The following is a 16226-nucleotide window of genomic DNA, read 5'->3' as shown; positions in this document are numbered from 1 at the left end:
AAATGGTAACTTTACAGGAGAAGGAAAAAATGTACTTTACTTTTAATGTAAGTCAATGGAACCAGACTTTTTTCCAAGTCATTCTGGGTCGTTTCTTTTGGTCCATTCATCATTAAATTTACACACAATGCAAAGAGCAACAGGCATTTTCAGATTAGGACAAAAACTGAAAAACGACAAAAATGGGGATTTTTTCCACCTCTGATACTGAAGTGATGTTGAAGACGTCAGAACTATGGAATAACGTACAATGGTGTGCAAAAGTTTGGGCACCCCTGGTCAAATTCCATGTTGTTTTGTTTTTCTAAGTGTCAGTAAGTGAACACGTCCTCCATAAAGAAACACACTTCTGCACATTTTAATGCACAACTACTGTTAAAGATGAAACATAAAACAAAATAAAGATGAAACATAGAATGTGCTAAAAGTAATGGCACATTATATATTTTATGTTTTTCCAAAACGTTAAACTCAACAAATAAACAGAAATTGTGCACTAAAATGTGCAAGAATGTCTTTTTTAAGTATGTTCTCTGTAAAAGTGTGTTCACTTATTTTCACTTAGAAAATCAACAACAAAATGTTATTTGAGTGAGGGAGCTCAAACTTTTGTATACAACTGTGTGTGTGTGTGTGTGTATATATATATATATATTCATTTATTCATGTCCCATCTTCATTGAGATACATATTTGGGACTTTTAACTGTCTTCGGCTGACTTTTTTGCTTTGAGTGACCCTATAACTTAATTATGTTCACTTTATTAAAAAAAATAATTGAACGATCCATTTTGTTACTGCCAAAACAGTCATATCACTACCAAAACTACCAAATGTTTCAGAAGTCGCTGTTTTAACTCATTTTAAGCAGAATTCTGTACACACACAAAATCATAATATTTCATTAAAAACACAAAAAAGTCCACTTAACTGCAGAAATATGTGTTTCAGTAGAGACGATTCTTAGTGTTCCACACTGATTTTCAAACTCATGAAACAACGTATATGAAACATTGTCAGGCTGCTTCCTCTGTGCAGCGATAGAAATACATAAAGTAAATAAAACAATACACAAAAAACACAAAGACAATAGGTACATATGCAGTAAACACAGAACACATGCATGAAGAGTAACTGTAGGTCAGGAAGTTCAGGTAAAATGTGAAGTAGTTAAGCAGTAAATATGTAGCCTCTGAGTGATTTACAGCTTCAGTGGACAACACATTTACTGCTTAACTACCTTCTGACCTACAGTTCTTACAGTATTGTCCACCACTTCCAAACCCCCTGACTGCTCGACTCCAAAAAGGCATCTATATTAAATCCAGTTAGAGTCGACTAATCTGAATCACACTGTGCTGCTGCACTACAGACGACTGGGCTGAAGGTGGTGGTTGGATGGGGGATGAAAACGAGCTGTAATTTAGCAGGAAAATGAGCAGCGAGATCAGATCAGACAGACGAAACACAGCTGGGCCAGATCCACCCCTCCCCCCACACCCCTCCGCCCTCCCCACACCTGCCTTTAGGCAAACAGAACACACACAGAGCAAACAAACACTCAACCGGTGTGTGGATTAAGCTGGAGGTTGTTGTGGAGGAGGAGGGGTTAAATCAATGAAACTGTATTTAAACTGAGCTTTTGCTCAGCCAAGCATTTCTGGTATTAGAAACACTTACCTTTATGTCAAACGTTTGGGCCCTGAGTTGGCCACTTTATTAGAAACACCTACCTTGTGCTTTCACTAACTGGCTAGTTTATTAGAAACACCTACCTTGTGCTTTTACTCACTGGCCACTTTATTGGAACCTTGTTTTTCCACTAACTGGCCACTTTTTTCGAAACACCTACCTTGTGCTTCCACTAATTGGCCACTTTATTGGAAACATCTACCTTGTGCTTCCACTCAATGGTCACTTTATTGGAAACACCTACCTTGTACTTCCACCCTCTGGCCACTTTATTAGAAACACTTACCTTGTACTTCCACTAATTGGCCACTTTATTGGAAACACTTACCTTGTGCTTCCACTCACTGGCCACTTTATTGGAAACATTCATGTTGTACCTCCACCCACTGGCTACTTTATTAGACTTACTTCCACTAACTGGCCTTTTATTAGAAACACCCACCTTATGCTCACTGGCCACTTTATGAGCTCTGCATACCTCACAGCTCCACTACAGAGGTGTACAGTTAGAGGCTGTAGTCCATCTGTTGTGCCCCTCTCTACCTCATTCATCACTGGTCTATTCAGATCTATTCAGAATGTCAATGGTCTTGATGAAGGACCAGAGGGGGGCTAACAAAAACTGTGCATCAACAGATGGGCTACAGTCTCTAACTGTACACCAGCAAGGTAGAAGCTACAAGAGGGGGTTTCCGATAAAGTGGCCAGTGCCTTTTATTACATGTTGTACTGGCACACAGTAGAGCATCGCGCCACCAGATGGCGCCTCAGCCATTGGCCCAAGCTCCACAGAAACAGCTCTCACAGCAGGTAGAGTTTTCCAGAATGGAACACATAGAGACAAATACATCCGCCGAAGAAACGACAGAAATCCAACAAGATGGAAGTTTGACCTGGAAACTTTAATATTTACCGCAGAAATATCCCACTTTGACTTTATGTACCTGATCGTTGAGTCACTCATTCACAGCAGAATGAGTTGCTGACATTGAAGCTCAACAATAGCAACGATGGCCTCAGAAAAAGAGACAAATACTTTTTCACCGTGGTACAAAAGCGGTCAACAGAAAGAGATGGACAGTCAGCATAATCACATGAACATTTCTAACAGCAGTTACAGTGCTTTCATGTTTAATTCCAGGCTTAAATCTCTCATTTTGTCCATCTTCCTTCCTATAAGGCCTTATTTGATTTACTGACCCACACAAAGCATCCTAATGTAGAAATGAGTCATTTTTCCAGAAGCAGGGCGGCTCCACTTTCAGGTTAGCCGGCCAAAAAAAGGTGCTAGAGCAAAAACGTGTTGTGTAACATTATGAAAGAGTAATGTTTGACAGGCTAACAAGCTAATCTGCTGTAGCATTAGCAGGAACTTACACTCAGCACTGGATATTCACCTCTGATGAAATCTAGCCTGCATCATTAAACATGTACTGAGCTGTAAAAAGCATTCTGCTCACATGATAAATGATAAAAGTTACTATATTATAGTGAATATTATTATACACTAATTTATGACTCATCTTACCATCGTATAGCCTTCTTCACATAATGTAGCTCACACAGCAGCACTGCTGAAGTGAACTGGGCTGATTATTAGTGTGGTCATCATTCTACACCCTTAAAACGATGGTTCTTCAAAGGTTCTGGTTGTACATAGAACCATGAACACTCAAAGAACCCTTTGTATGACTAACGTTCTTCAGATTGATAGAAAACGTGCATGAATGTGCTACAAATGTGCATGAATGTGCTTTTTGAAAAGGGTTCTAGATAGCACCCAAAATGGTTCTTCTATTGTTATAAGCTTCAAACCGTAAAATTGAAGAACGCTTTTGGGTGCTATATAGAACCCTTTTCAAAAAGGTTACAGCACATTCTCCATCAATCTGATGAACCATTTCATGATGCAAAAAACCCTTTAATCATGCAAAAAACGTTCTTTGAGTGTTCATGGTTCTATATACAACCAGAACCCCTGAAAAACCATCATTTTTAAGGGTGTATCATCATTAACAAAAAAGTAGCATTATTAAATATTTTCTGTAATATTACATAAAAAATATTGTACATTTTTTTCCCATATTATTTCTACTCTGTGCTGAACACTGTGAACAGTAAACACTGTGAACGGTAATGTTCCAGTAATCCACACAGAGCACAGCAACAATCCTGTAATACACAGATGTAGAGATTTTTAAGGTGCTTTTAAATACTTTCCTAAAAAAGAAGGCCAGTTTCAGCTGCTTTCTTAAGCAACAAGAACAAGAATACTATCAAAGGTTTGAGCCGTGTTTACTCGCCTGTGATATACACTGATTACTGAGTGCGCCGTCAGGCCATAACTGATCAGTAACTGCCCTGATAGCAGATTTTCATCATAGAAACGTTCACATGAAACAGCAGAACTTCTATGGTGACTCCTTCATTGGTGATAACTGGGCTGGCCTGAACGGTGGCCAAGCTTGATGGGAGTGGCCACCCTTGGCTATGCCTGTGTCCATGTACTGGAAACTGTTCATTTAACCCTCTGAGGTCTGAGAGCATTTTCTCAATTTTGGCATATCTTCCTAAATTCTCCTTTCAACATGATTTGACATGATTCTCTTGTTTCACGTGACTTCACACTGTATAGTAGCTGCCATTTTGAGGACCGAAGGGAGTGACTGAGCTGCGCGATGCATTTAATTAGATGTACTTTGTGAATGATTCACCTGCAGCATGCGACAGAAGCCAAGAATGACGAGAGACACACAGACCTTTAATTTAGTGTTGTCACTCCAGGCTTGGAGCCCCTGCACTGTATAATCTCGTTCAGCTCAAGAAGGGATTAATTAGCTAATAATATCAGGTATTTTAACCAGGAAACCGCAGTTATGCAGTGCAGGGGTTGCAGGACTCTGAACTAAATGCACTAAAAACTTACAAAATCACTTTTCCAAAGTAAGGAGAGTAATTTTAGCCATCTTTCACCTCTAGTTACGTTTGTGTGGAGGAACGAAGCCTGAAATTCGGTCCCAAATAAGGCGGCCACAACAGAAAAAATCACATGGCTGAAACCCTAGGATATGGATCATATCAAAATGTTCAGAAGAATCTCAGCGCTGTCTATGATGAGAACCACTGCAGCAACTTCAGCAGCTGCAGCAGCTCTCTGCACCATTTCACATCCCAGATAGTGAGCATATATCGGTCCGCTGGCTTGATAAGGTCAGCACCCCGCTGACTGTTTGCCACTTAGGGTTCACCGTCAGTCGGTCCTGCATACAAGCTCTAGTTTGTAATCTCCTCAAACAGATTTTAAATGTTCATCACCTTTTATTTTAGAAAATAAATCACAAATAAATCACATATTACAAACAGCTGAGAGCGAAAAAATGACTAGGCCTGATATAAAATGATTTTGTTGAAAGTGTTGTTTCTGATTCTGAGCTGGATTAAAATTATTTACTAAACTAATTTACAAAGTATAACTAAAGATAGGAAAAAAGAAAAACCAGTAAATTGGACTGTGAGTGGAAAATGATTAATGATTAGTGGAATTTTGTCTAATACTCTGCTTAAACACTGGTGGGCCGCCCAGAAAACGCTGAGCAAAACACCAGTGGACCACCAGCTTTGTCATTAGTGGGCCAACAGTGGCCCACTGACCTCTTGTTATCAGGGATGTGTCTCCGATGTGGACCGAATGAAGAATGAAGGGTTTCCAGCATGATCAGTCCTTAGTGACTGATGGAGAATATGCTGTAGATGGTTCTATACAGCACCAAAAGGGTTCTGCTATTGTTACAAAGTCAAACTCCTTTGTGCTGTATAGAACCCTTTTCACAAAGGTTCAATATAGGACCATATGTAACACATTCTCCATCAATCTGAAGAACCTTTCATGATGCAAAGAACCGTTTGATCGTGTAAAGGGTTCTTTGAGTGTTTAATGTTCTATATAGAACCATTTTCTTTACTAAAGAACCCTTGAAGAACCATCTTTTTAGGAGTACAGAGATTCAGTATCTGTTCAGTATAATCAATATTAAAGGATTGTGATCGAGGGCAAAAAGACTCATTTGGGGTACTGCTACCCCCCACGCCACCCGGCCTAATCTCCCACAATTCTGCTATTCTCTGCTCCGTCCAATCATAGCGTGCGGTGGGTTTGGTGCCATTATGGCCGTGTTTTTGATGAGTCAGTGGGTCTGAGTGCTGGACAAAGGGCCGCTCCGAGCCCCACAATGGCCACGGCTAATGCAGTCTTTCTGTGAGCGGCTGCTGAGTGTGCACCCTCGTGCCTCGCCCTGCGCTGAGCGAGAGGGCATGCCTGCTATAAAAACAGCCGGGCCACGGCTGGGCCGCCGCATTCATTATACCGGATCTGTCCCACATCAGTGCGTGAGTATCCACACCGCCGTCCACCAGAACACTGAGGCTTGGTCGACACCGGCAACACTGTTCTCTGCTTTAGTCTGAGTGTTGTTTACATGTTACACCTCTACATGTGAATGTTTTTGTCCTTGAAGGTCATGAAAGTCTTGTCCTCTGCATTATATGTCAAATTTTTGCACTGAGTGTGTGTAAGTGTGCGTAATGTATGTTATCTCTCTATCTATCTATCTGTCTGTCTGTCTGTCTGTCTGTCTATCTATCTATCTACAGCTATAGCTAGCTATAACTGACTACCCTGGTAGAAAAACCAGCATGGACCTGCAAATCCAACACATGTTGTATTTTGGATGCTGGTATGCTGGTCAACCAGTAGGACCATTCTAGGTGACCAGGTAAACCATCACCAAACCAGCAGAAACCAGCTTAGACCAGCATGGAATGCGTACTGGTCTAGCTACAACTGACTACCCTGGTAGAAAAACCAGCACAGAGCAGCATGGCTGGTCACCAGCAAAACCAGTATATGACGTGTTTTGGATGCTGCTATGCTGGTCAACCAGCATGACCATTCTGGGTGACCAGCTAAACCAGCACCAGTCCAGTATAAACCAGCTTAGACCAGCATGAAATGGGTGCTGGTGTATGGTGTTTTTTCAACTGATTGAGCTAGCCAATTAGCTGACTATCTATCTATCTATCTATCTATCTATCTATCTATCTGGCTAACTAGCTAGCTAGCTACCTGTTACTCGGCTGGATGAAGAGTCTCTGATAGCTTATGTGGTGATGCTCTTTCTCTCTGTCGCAGGAAGCTCAGTGAAGGACGGCAGCCATGAACCCGCAGCAGGAGATGGAGCAGAGGGGACAGTGCCAGTGGAGGATCACTGTCTTTGAGGAGGAATACTTCCAGGGTAAAAGCTGCGAGTTTACCATGGAGTGCCAGAACATTCTGGACAGAGACTTCAGAAAGATCCGCTCTATCAAGGTGGAGAACGGCCCGTAAGTGACCATCACTCTGGCCTAAGGGCCTTTATTGTGATATACATGAACCGCTTAGCATTCTTAGCATTTACATAGTGATTCATAGTTAATTCTGAATTGTTTAGAGAAGACAGCACTGAGTAATGAGCCTTAAGATGAATGAGCTTGAGGTTCAAGAGGCCTCTGATCATGTTTTATGAAAAATACCCATTTTGTAAATATGCTATAATATATCCAGCCAAAGTGGATAAGATGCTGTCACATGGATGTGTGTGAGTATGTTTGGTGTTGAAAATTGTGTTTATAAATCGTTCTGTGTTCTGTGTGATGCAACACTGTCCACATTTTATGACATATTCACACAAAGTTTTTTGAAGTAGACCTACATTTAATTTCCATTTAATTACGATTACAAAATAATACAGATTTTTAAAAATGTAAATAGGAAAAGTAACTTGTGAAACCATGAATTGTAAGTGAAACATATCAGTTATTAGAAAACAATGTGGACTGAATGTGTGTTGATTGTGAATTTGGAATTTCTAAGTAGGTCTTTCTAATCTTTTAATGAAGATAGAATATATTCTCTCTCTCTGTAGAAGAAAACAGAGGGGTGGAGATGATTAGCAGTAATAATTAGAAAACCCTGCCGTGTATAGTGAGTGATAGTGAGTGCTAATGAGAGTGCAGCGATAGTGCTTGTGTGTGTCAGAGAGGCCGGCAGCTGCTTTACTACAGAACACACACACACACACACACACACGCGCTGATAAGCTGATAACGGAAGAGTGCAGGTCCATTCAGCCGCCTCACACCATGTGATGTTTGCTTTTCATTTGTGTGCTGATCAGCAAAGCTTTCACTAAAGCCATGTAAGGACGCACGCCTTTGTGTCGAGTATCACATTCACCTCCCTCGCTCTCTCTCTCTCCCTCTCTCTCTCTCTCTCTCTCTGTGTTGCTCTCTTTCACAAAGTATCAAAAGAAATGCTTACTCTATTTCACACATGTATGTTGTCGCCATTAGACTATTATACAGTACTACTATCTCCATTTTTTTGTTTTTTAATTTTTGAAATAATTTGATAATTGATATAAATAATTCAAAAGTACTTTGAATAAAATTGTTTACACTAATTTCTAATAAATTTTTTTTCCTTCTCCTGTAAATTTACCATTTTGGCGATACAAAGTTCTTATCCAACAGCGACTGTATGCAGCCATTGTATATATATATATATATATATATATATATATATATATATATATATATATATATATATATATATATATATATAACATTTCATGATGAGTCCAAAATTACCTGGAATTTTTTTTTTGTCTTCTTACATTAACATTAAAATTGGGAATACTTTGTGGACTTTGTTTCCAAAATGCAATAAACACGACTTTTTTATTTTTCCCCATAGTATATGTTGTTGCAAGTGGGCTTCACACCAACAATCAATATCAGTGTTACAGAATGATTAATACCAGTTCTTCATTTTGTCCCTCTTCTCTTATCATCTTGGAGATACAATGTTTTTATGACAGCGACGATTCTGTATTTATGGCTGCATAGACGTTTTACTTAAGTGTGCTATTGAGGTCAAATTCACTGTCAGCCATCATAAGTGTGCTAACTCTCTCTCTCTCTCTCTCTCTCTCTCTCTGTATCAGTTGGGTTGGTTATGAGTACCCTGAGTTCCAGGGACAGCAGTTTGTTTTGGAGAAGGGAGATTACCCCTGCTATCAGGCCTGGAGTGGAAACAGCAGCTACAGAACAGAGCACCTACTGTCCTTCAGGCCCATCAAGTGTGCTGTAAGTCCAATAACATCACACACACTGGACTGTACTCTGCTATATACACGAACATACACACTGGACTGTACTGCACTTATATATACACCACTGTACAAACTGGACTATACTGTACTATATATATATATACCAACACACACACTAGACTATACTGTACTATATATATATACCACTGTACACTCTGGACTGTACTATATACACCACCATACACACTAGACTGTACTGTGCTACATATACACACCATTATACACAATAGACTGTACTGTACTGTATATACACCACCGTGCAAACTAGATTGTACTGTACTATATATACACTACTGTATACACTGGACTGTACTATATACGCCACCATAACACTAGACTGTACTGTACCATATACAAATACTAAATACACCTCATACAGGCCAAGTATACACTACATCAATCCAATACACAGCGAATACACATCATTCAATCTGAATGCACTCCACACAATATAGAAACATATATGGAATTGCTTCCTTTTTATAGTGCCTTAAGTTCTAGTGTTAACCATGAAACCACTCCAAAGTACTAGATAATTATTTTGTGTTAAATTCAGGTAAGTACCCAGAGTAGTCAAACTACATTACACTGAAATGACTAACAGCTTCTACTGCTACTGAGCTGATACAGAACATAGTGAAATATCTCGTAAATATTTGGAGTAACAATGCAGTACAAACACTAAACTTCACCGTAAGTCACATGTTTAAACAGGAAAGCAAATCCAAAAATCCTCCAATAAGCAGGTAAGATATATGGAGTAAAATAACAGCACACAGTGCGAATATTGTCTTGTGAAGTGAATGGTAAGAACCTAGTAGAACCACAGTAAGAAGCTTTTCTTTCACAGCCCAGATTCAGTTTAGTGTATAGATAATAAACATATCCATACTGTATAAGACTCTTTACTTTATTTGTGTGCACCATATAACTACCTAAATAACTACACAGTACTGTGGAGTTTGTACCACACACTAACCCAGTTAATATCTAGAACCTGCTTGGCATTTCAGTGTAATTTAATTGGACTGCTTCAGAATGATTTCCTAATGTTTACTCAGTTAATACAGAGAACCTGTTTCTGTGTAGTTTAATGAGATTCCATCATTTTACTCAAAATAATTGTCTAGCACTTTTGGAGCTTGTACCACACACTTACCTGGTTAATATCTAGAACTTAAAGGACTGTTTTTTGTGTTATAAATGTTAGTAGCCTGCCTGCTTTTGAAATTTTAGCATTCAATTATGAGTGAACAGAATGTAACATACATTATTACGTATAATGAAATTCTCTCTGTTCATGTTTAAGAGCCCATGTGTCGAACACAAGGCCGGCAGGCTGAGTCAGGCCTGCTGCACTACAATCCCCAGCATGCACTTTAACATAATGTGCTGGACGGGTCGTTTAAGCAAATAGGCAGGTTTATACAGAGCCTTGCTGGTGACATCCCATATAAATAAAAATAATGCATGGCCACGACTTAGTAAGCTGTGCGAATGAAATAATTAGGTATGGCCATGACTTAGTAAGGCATTGGAACAAGATAATTAAGTCATGGCCATGCCTTATTAACATGTGGCAATGAGATCCTAATGCATGGCCATGACTTAGTAAGGCATATTACTAAGGCATATTAGGCATATTAGATAATTATGTCATGGCCATGACTTAGTAAGGCGTGGGAATAAGATAATTACGTCATGGCCATGACTTAGTAAGGCATTGGAACAAGATAATTAAGTCATGGCCATGCCTTATTAACATGTGGAAATGAGATCCTAATGCATGGCCATAACTTAGTAAGGCATATAAGGCATATTAGATAATTACGTCATGGCCATGACTTAGTAAGGCGTGGGAATAAGATAATTATGTCATGGCCATGACTTAGTAAGGCATGAGAACGAGAGTGACCATGCATTAATATTTCGTGCCTTACTTAGTCATGGCCACGCATTAGGATCTCATTCCCATGCCTTACTAAGGCATGGCCATGACTTAATCATCTTGTTCCCATGCCTTACTAAGTCGTGGCCATGTGTTATTTTTGTTTATACAGGATGTCACCAGTGGGGCAAAAGACATTTAAAGAGGTTTAACAGTGATCTGTAGTTAATGTGGTCTATTGTTTTACATAAAACAAGTAGTTTTTATTTAAAAATTATTTTTGGATGGTTCGAGTAACCTTTAACCTCTCTCTCTCTCTCTCTCTCTCTCTCTCTCTCTCTCTCTCTCTCTCTCTCCTGCAGAACCACAGTGACAGTAAGGTGACGCTGTACGAGTGCGAAGACTTCCAGGGCCGTAAGTTCGAGATGTGTGACGACTACCCCTCCCTGCAGGCCATGGGCTGGTGCAGCAAGGAGGTGCCATCAATCAAAGTCAACTCTGGAGCGTAAGCCACGCCCCCTCACTCACAAACCCACACACACACACGTGCAAACTCACACCTGCTCAGCCTGACCCTCCGTCAGCTCTGCAGATGCCGTCTGAATGCTGATGAGTGTTTACCTTTTGAACAAAGCGAGTTTTTTCTGGCCGTCTCTTTTTGTTGTTTTAACAAAAGGCATCTGACCTCTGCTTTTCTCAGTACAGTGCCTCATTACACTGAACGAAAACATGAATTATTGTGTCTGTTTCAGAAAAAGCTTGGCCAAAAGGAGTATATTCTCACTCCTGCCCACACTGTCTTTGTGTGTTTTTGTTTACTGGTTTTATTTTATTGTTATTATGTATGTCGCCACTGTGAAGTGATACTAAATGTGAATAAAATATTGTTATGATTGTTAATAATAACAATAATAATGTAAATATTAATTATTATTATTGCATAACATGCATAAATGTACATCGGCTGTATTTGGTAAGTTTTAATGCAGCTTACTTGCTGCAAGTTATTGAATAGAAATGCAATATTGGATATTGATTCATGCTTTCTCTCTCTCTCTCTCTCTCTCTCTCTCTCTGTCTTTTCCTCTCTGTAGCTGGGTGGCCTACCAGTTCCCTGGGTACCGTGGATACCAGTACATCCTGGAGAGAGACAGACGCCAAGGAGAGTTCAGAAACTATAACGAGTTCAGCACCCAGGCCCACACCAACCAGATCCAGTCTATCCGCAGAATCCAGCATTAAACGAAAAACCTGCTATAACTACCTTCCACCAATCTCATACCAATGTATTACAATAGACAATAAAGACTTTACTTAAACTCTGGAAGAAAAAGAGAGTGGCAGTTCTTTTGCTTTTTTAAATAAAGAAAAATGCTTCCTCAAAATGTGGACCTGATAATTGTCTCTAAGTCGCAGGACGTGACAAATATTCTCACTGAACAGGAGAACCTCGGCAGCAGGACTGAGCTGTGTTTGTGTTTTATAAGGTTTATAATGGGGTTATATTGCAGTTGCTCTCAATAAACAACAGGCTAATTTACTGCAGCACATCTATTTCAACACAAGCGCATTGTATCTTTAGCTGTGTGGGGATTTTATGGCTGTTGGAGTGAAATACGTCTCTGACCTACAGGGTCACTGAAGGTATTACTCAGTTTTTCAGTGCTGTTTTATCCAGATTAACCTCATCAGAGAGTCGATATTAGTAAAATGGGTAAAACCAAAGACTGCTATTATTAATCAGCATGAATTTTGGTTTTAAACCCAACATTATTCACGTTATGCCTCTGAAAAATGACTTTACAGGTGTTATTTAATCTCATATCCTTATTTATTTTTGGTAAACCGCTGCAACTACGGTACAAAAACACATCCTCCTCAACACACACAACATATCACTGCCTGAAAGGGGTGTATTGTCAACAGCATCTTTTCCACATCCATATTCTGTGAACAGTAGTTTCTGATTTAAAGGGACACTCCACCCTAAATGAAAATTTTAACCATCGCTATAGACCCCATGTGTCAAACACAAGGCCCGCGGGCCTGATTAGGCCCAATCCTGTCCGGCCTGCAAAAGCATTTTAATTTTCTATTAATATTAGCTCTGCACTACAGTCCCCAGCATGCACTGCAACGTAATGTACGCCCTGACTCTCCTACCCCAGCAACAGTCTATAGGACCGTGGTTACACCTTAATTCTACACAGTTCTGCACAGTTCCACACCTGTCGTATCACCAAACACACTAACTGCATTTAAGCCAATATAAGCCCTAACATCAGATCAGCAGCTCAGAAATTGAGCCCAAGTCTTAATGAACTTGCAGCAAAGAAAGGATGGCAGGTCTGTAGTTCAGGCAAATAGGTAGGTTTAAGCTCCTGGGGACACTTAAATTTTGAATATTTAATGTATTCATGTAATATTTAAAGTGCTACAAGTGCCTGTATTTTACTGTTGAAGTGTATTTTGAACAAACATTGGTCAGTTTTACAGCAACATGTTAATTAAAAATGTTAAAACGTAGGCCCACAGATTTGTTGAGATTTTTTAATATGGCCCTCTTAGTGGTTGAGTTGATGCCCCTGCTATATTAGCAAAAACTGGAAAAAAGCATCCATATAGCTGATATTCAGTCAGGATAATGTGTACGAGCAGTCAGTGCCGGCTATGGCTTCCAAATGAATATCAAGAAAAAGCCAGCAGCTGCCTCCCATTCCCATTCCACAGGATCCATAATCAGTAACGTTATGTTCCCTACACACTTGAGCACTGGATGTCGGTTAAGGGAACTGCAGTTCATTTGGAACGTCCTTACAGCATCATAATCAAACGCTCATCTTCAAAAGACATGTGATGACTGATGGGTAAACCTTCATGCAGGTTCCTGTGAAGTGATAATCCGTTGTTCGCTACTCCCTCTGCGGTTTGAAGTTCCCTTCCAACTGAACTTTTTCATATCCTGTGGTTTGTAATCACCCTTAAACCGTCTGAGTACCCTGTGTGGTGCACTTTGCAGGCAAGTGTGAAGGCGATTGGAATGCACCAAGTTTGATCAGGTGTGTGGATCAATACCTTTACATATCCAGACGACAAAACTTACCCTAAATACTGCATCAGCAGGAGGTAAAAGCATATAAAGTGCTCGAATCATGTGATTATTTGGTCTGTGGAAGCCATATTCTGTCTTTGGTACCGTCAACTACACCATCAAACATCATCATGGCCTCAAAGGTGATTAACAGCTACATATCTGTGTTTGATGGAGTTAATCTGTGTTAACTTGATTCTCTTGATGCTGCTATTATGATGTCAAACCTGTAACAATAGAGGAACCCTTTTTGATGATATACAAAATCATTTTCAAAAAGGTTCTAGATAGGACCACATATAACACATTCTCCATTAATCTGAAGAACCATTTCACCATGCAAGGAACCTACTATGAATTATTCACTGTCTACTATAAATTATTTAGTAGCCACTATTGTTCAGTATCTACTTTGACTCATTCAGTAACTACCATGAATTATTCAGTGTCTACTATGAATTATTCAGTAACTACTATGAATTATTCAGTATCTACTATGAATTATTCAGTATCTACTATGAATTATTCAGTGTCTACTATGAATTATTCAGTAACTACTATGAATTATTCAGTATCTACTATGAAGCATTCAGTATCTACTATGAATTATTCAGTAACTACTATGAATTATTCAGTAACTACCATGAATTATTCAGTAACTACTATGAATTATTCAGTAACTACCATGAATCATTCAGTATCTACTACAAAATATTCAGTATCTACTATGAAGCATTCAGTATCTACTATGAATTATTCAGTGTCTACTATGAATTATTCAGTGTCTACTATGAATTATTCAGTATCCACTACAGATTATTCAATATCTACTACAAAGCATTCAGTATCTACTATGAATTATTCAGTAACTACTATGAATTATTCAGTATCTACTATGAATTATTCAGTAACTACCATGAATTATTCAGTACCTACTACAAAATATTCAGTATCTACTATGAAGCATTCAGTATCTACTATGAATTATTCAGTGTCTACTATGAATTATTCAGTATCCACTACAGATTATTCAATATCTACTACAAAGCATTCAGTATCTACTATGAATTATTCAGTATCTACTATGAATTATTCAGTAACTACCATGAATTATTCAGTATCTACTACAAAATATTCAGTATCTACTATGAAGCATTCGGTATCTACTATGAATTATTCAGTAACTACTATGAATTATTCAGTATCTACTATGAATTATTCAGTATCTACTATGAATTAATTAGCATCTACAATGAATTATGCGGTAAGTACTCTGAAGAATTCTATAACTATAATGAATTATTAAGTGCCATAAATTATTCAATTTCTAATCTAAACTATTCAGTCACTTTATTATTTATTCTATAAGCTATAATTATTCTGTACTATTTATAATTAATGAATTATTTGGTGAACTACAAATCATTCAGTAATGTATTATGAATTCAGTGTCTATTATGAATTATCCTCTATGAAACTAATATGCACATTCTGAGAGCCATTATTACGACCTAAACTGAGCTTTACAGGAAGAGATCAGTGATGAGCTGATGAGTTGAATCAGGTGTGTCATGATGAAGTTCAGTGCTGTGGCCAGCACTACAGTCTCGCAATGATGATACAGACACAGTGATGTCCAGTGGATGTTTGGGCAGTGAGTCTAGGAACTGTCCAGGGTGCTGACCTCCACCATGGTCAAGCTTTTACAAAGCAACAAAATCATCGTTTTCTTATTTTTTTCATGCAAACAAACATGAAGTTATGAGTGAATGTTTTATCATAGCCTAGTCGACAGGGTGGACCCAACCGATTGAATGCATGTTTATAAAGACATTTTAATCTGATAGTTTAGGCTTGACGTCTGTAGTGAAGCCCATGACTTATCTTTTTAATGTGAACCAGATCACTGAAGGATCTGAAATAGAAGTTTGATTTGCTTAACACTTTTGGTCACTACATAATTTTATATTGCTGCTGTCAGAACAAAACCTTGTATCTTCAAAATCGTAACTTTACAGGAGAAGGAAAAAAACTGCTTTACTTTTAATGTAAGTCAATGGAACCAGACTTTTTTCCAAGTAATTTTGGGTCATTTATTTTGGTCCATTGATCGTGAAATTTACAAACAATGTAAAGGACAACAGGCATTTTCAAATTATGTCAAAAACTGAAATACAACAAAAATGGAGTTACACATGCCATATGTTGTTATTTTCAGACGACCCTGGGCTACTCAGTTATGCCATTGTTCGACATGTAAATGCTAACAGAAATTTGATATCTTTATGAATTTGGGTCATTTCTGATCCAAAATTTACGAACACTTCTTACATTTTCTTGAAAACAA

The 16226-nt window shown here is 38.6% G+C and overlaps 1 protein-coding gene across 1 annotated transcript; it reads left to right on the top strand.

Moving 5' to 3' along the window:
- Positions 1-6904: 6904 nt before the first annotated feature.
- cryba2b (crystallin, beta A2b) lies at positions 6905-12030 on the top strand. Its single transcript, XM_036573187.1, has 4 exons — positions 6905-7071; positions 8733-8874; positions 11151-11293; positions 11883-12030. Exons 1-4 carry the CDS (start codon positions 6905-6907, stop codon positions 12028-12030), a joined length of 600 nt encoding a protein of 199 aa, XP_036429080.1.
- Positions 12031-16226: the final 4196 nt, after the last annotated feature.

The sequence above is a fragment of the Colossoma macropomum genome, unplaced genomic scaffold, assembly GCF_904425465.1.
Source record: "Colossoma macropomum unplaced genomic scaffold, Colossoma_macropomum, whole genome shotgun sequence".
Lineage (NCBI taxonomy): Eukaryota > Metazoa > Chordata > Actinopteri > Characiformes > Serrasalmidae > Colossoma > Colossoma macropomum.
Note: the sequence above shows the minus strand (reverse complement) of the source record. Positions and strands in the feature narration are given on the sequence as shown.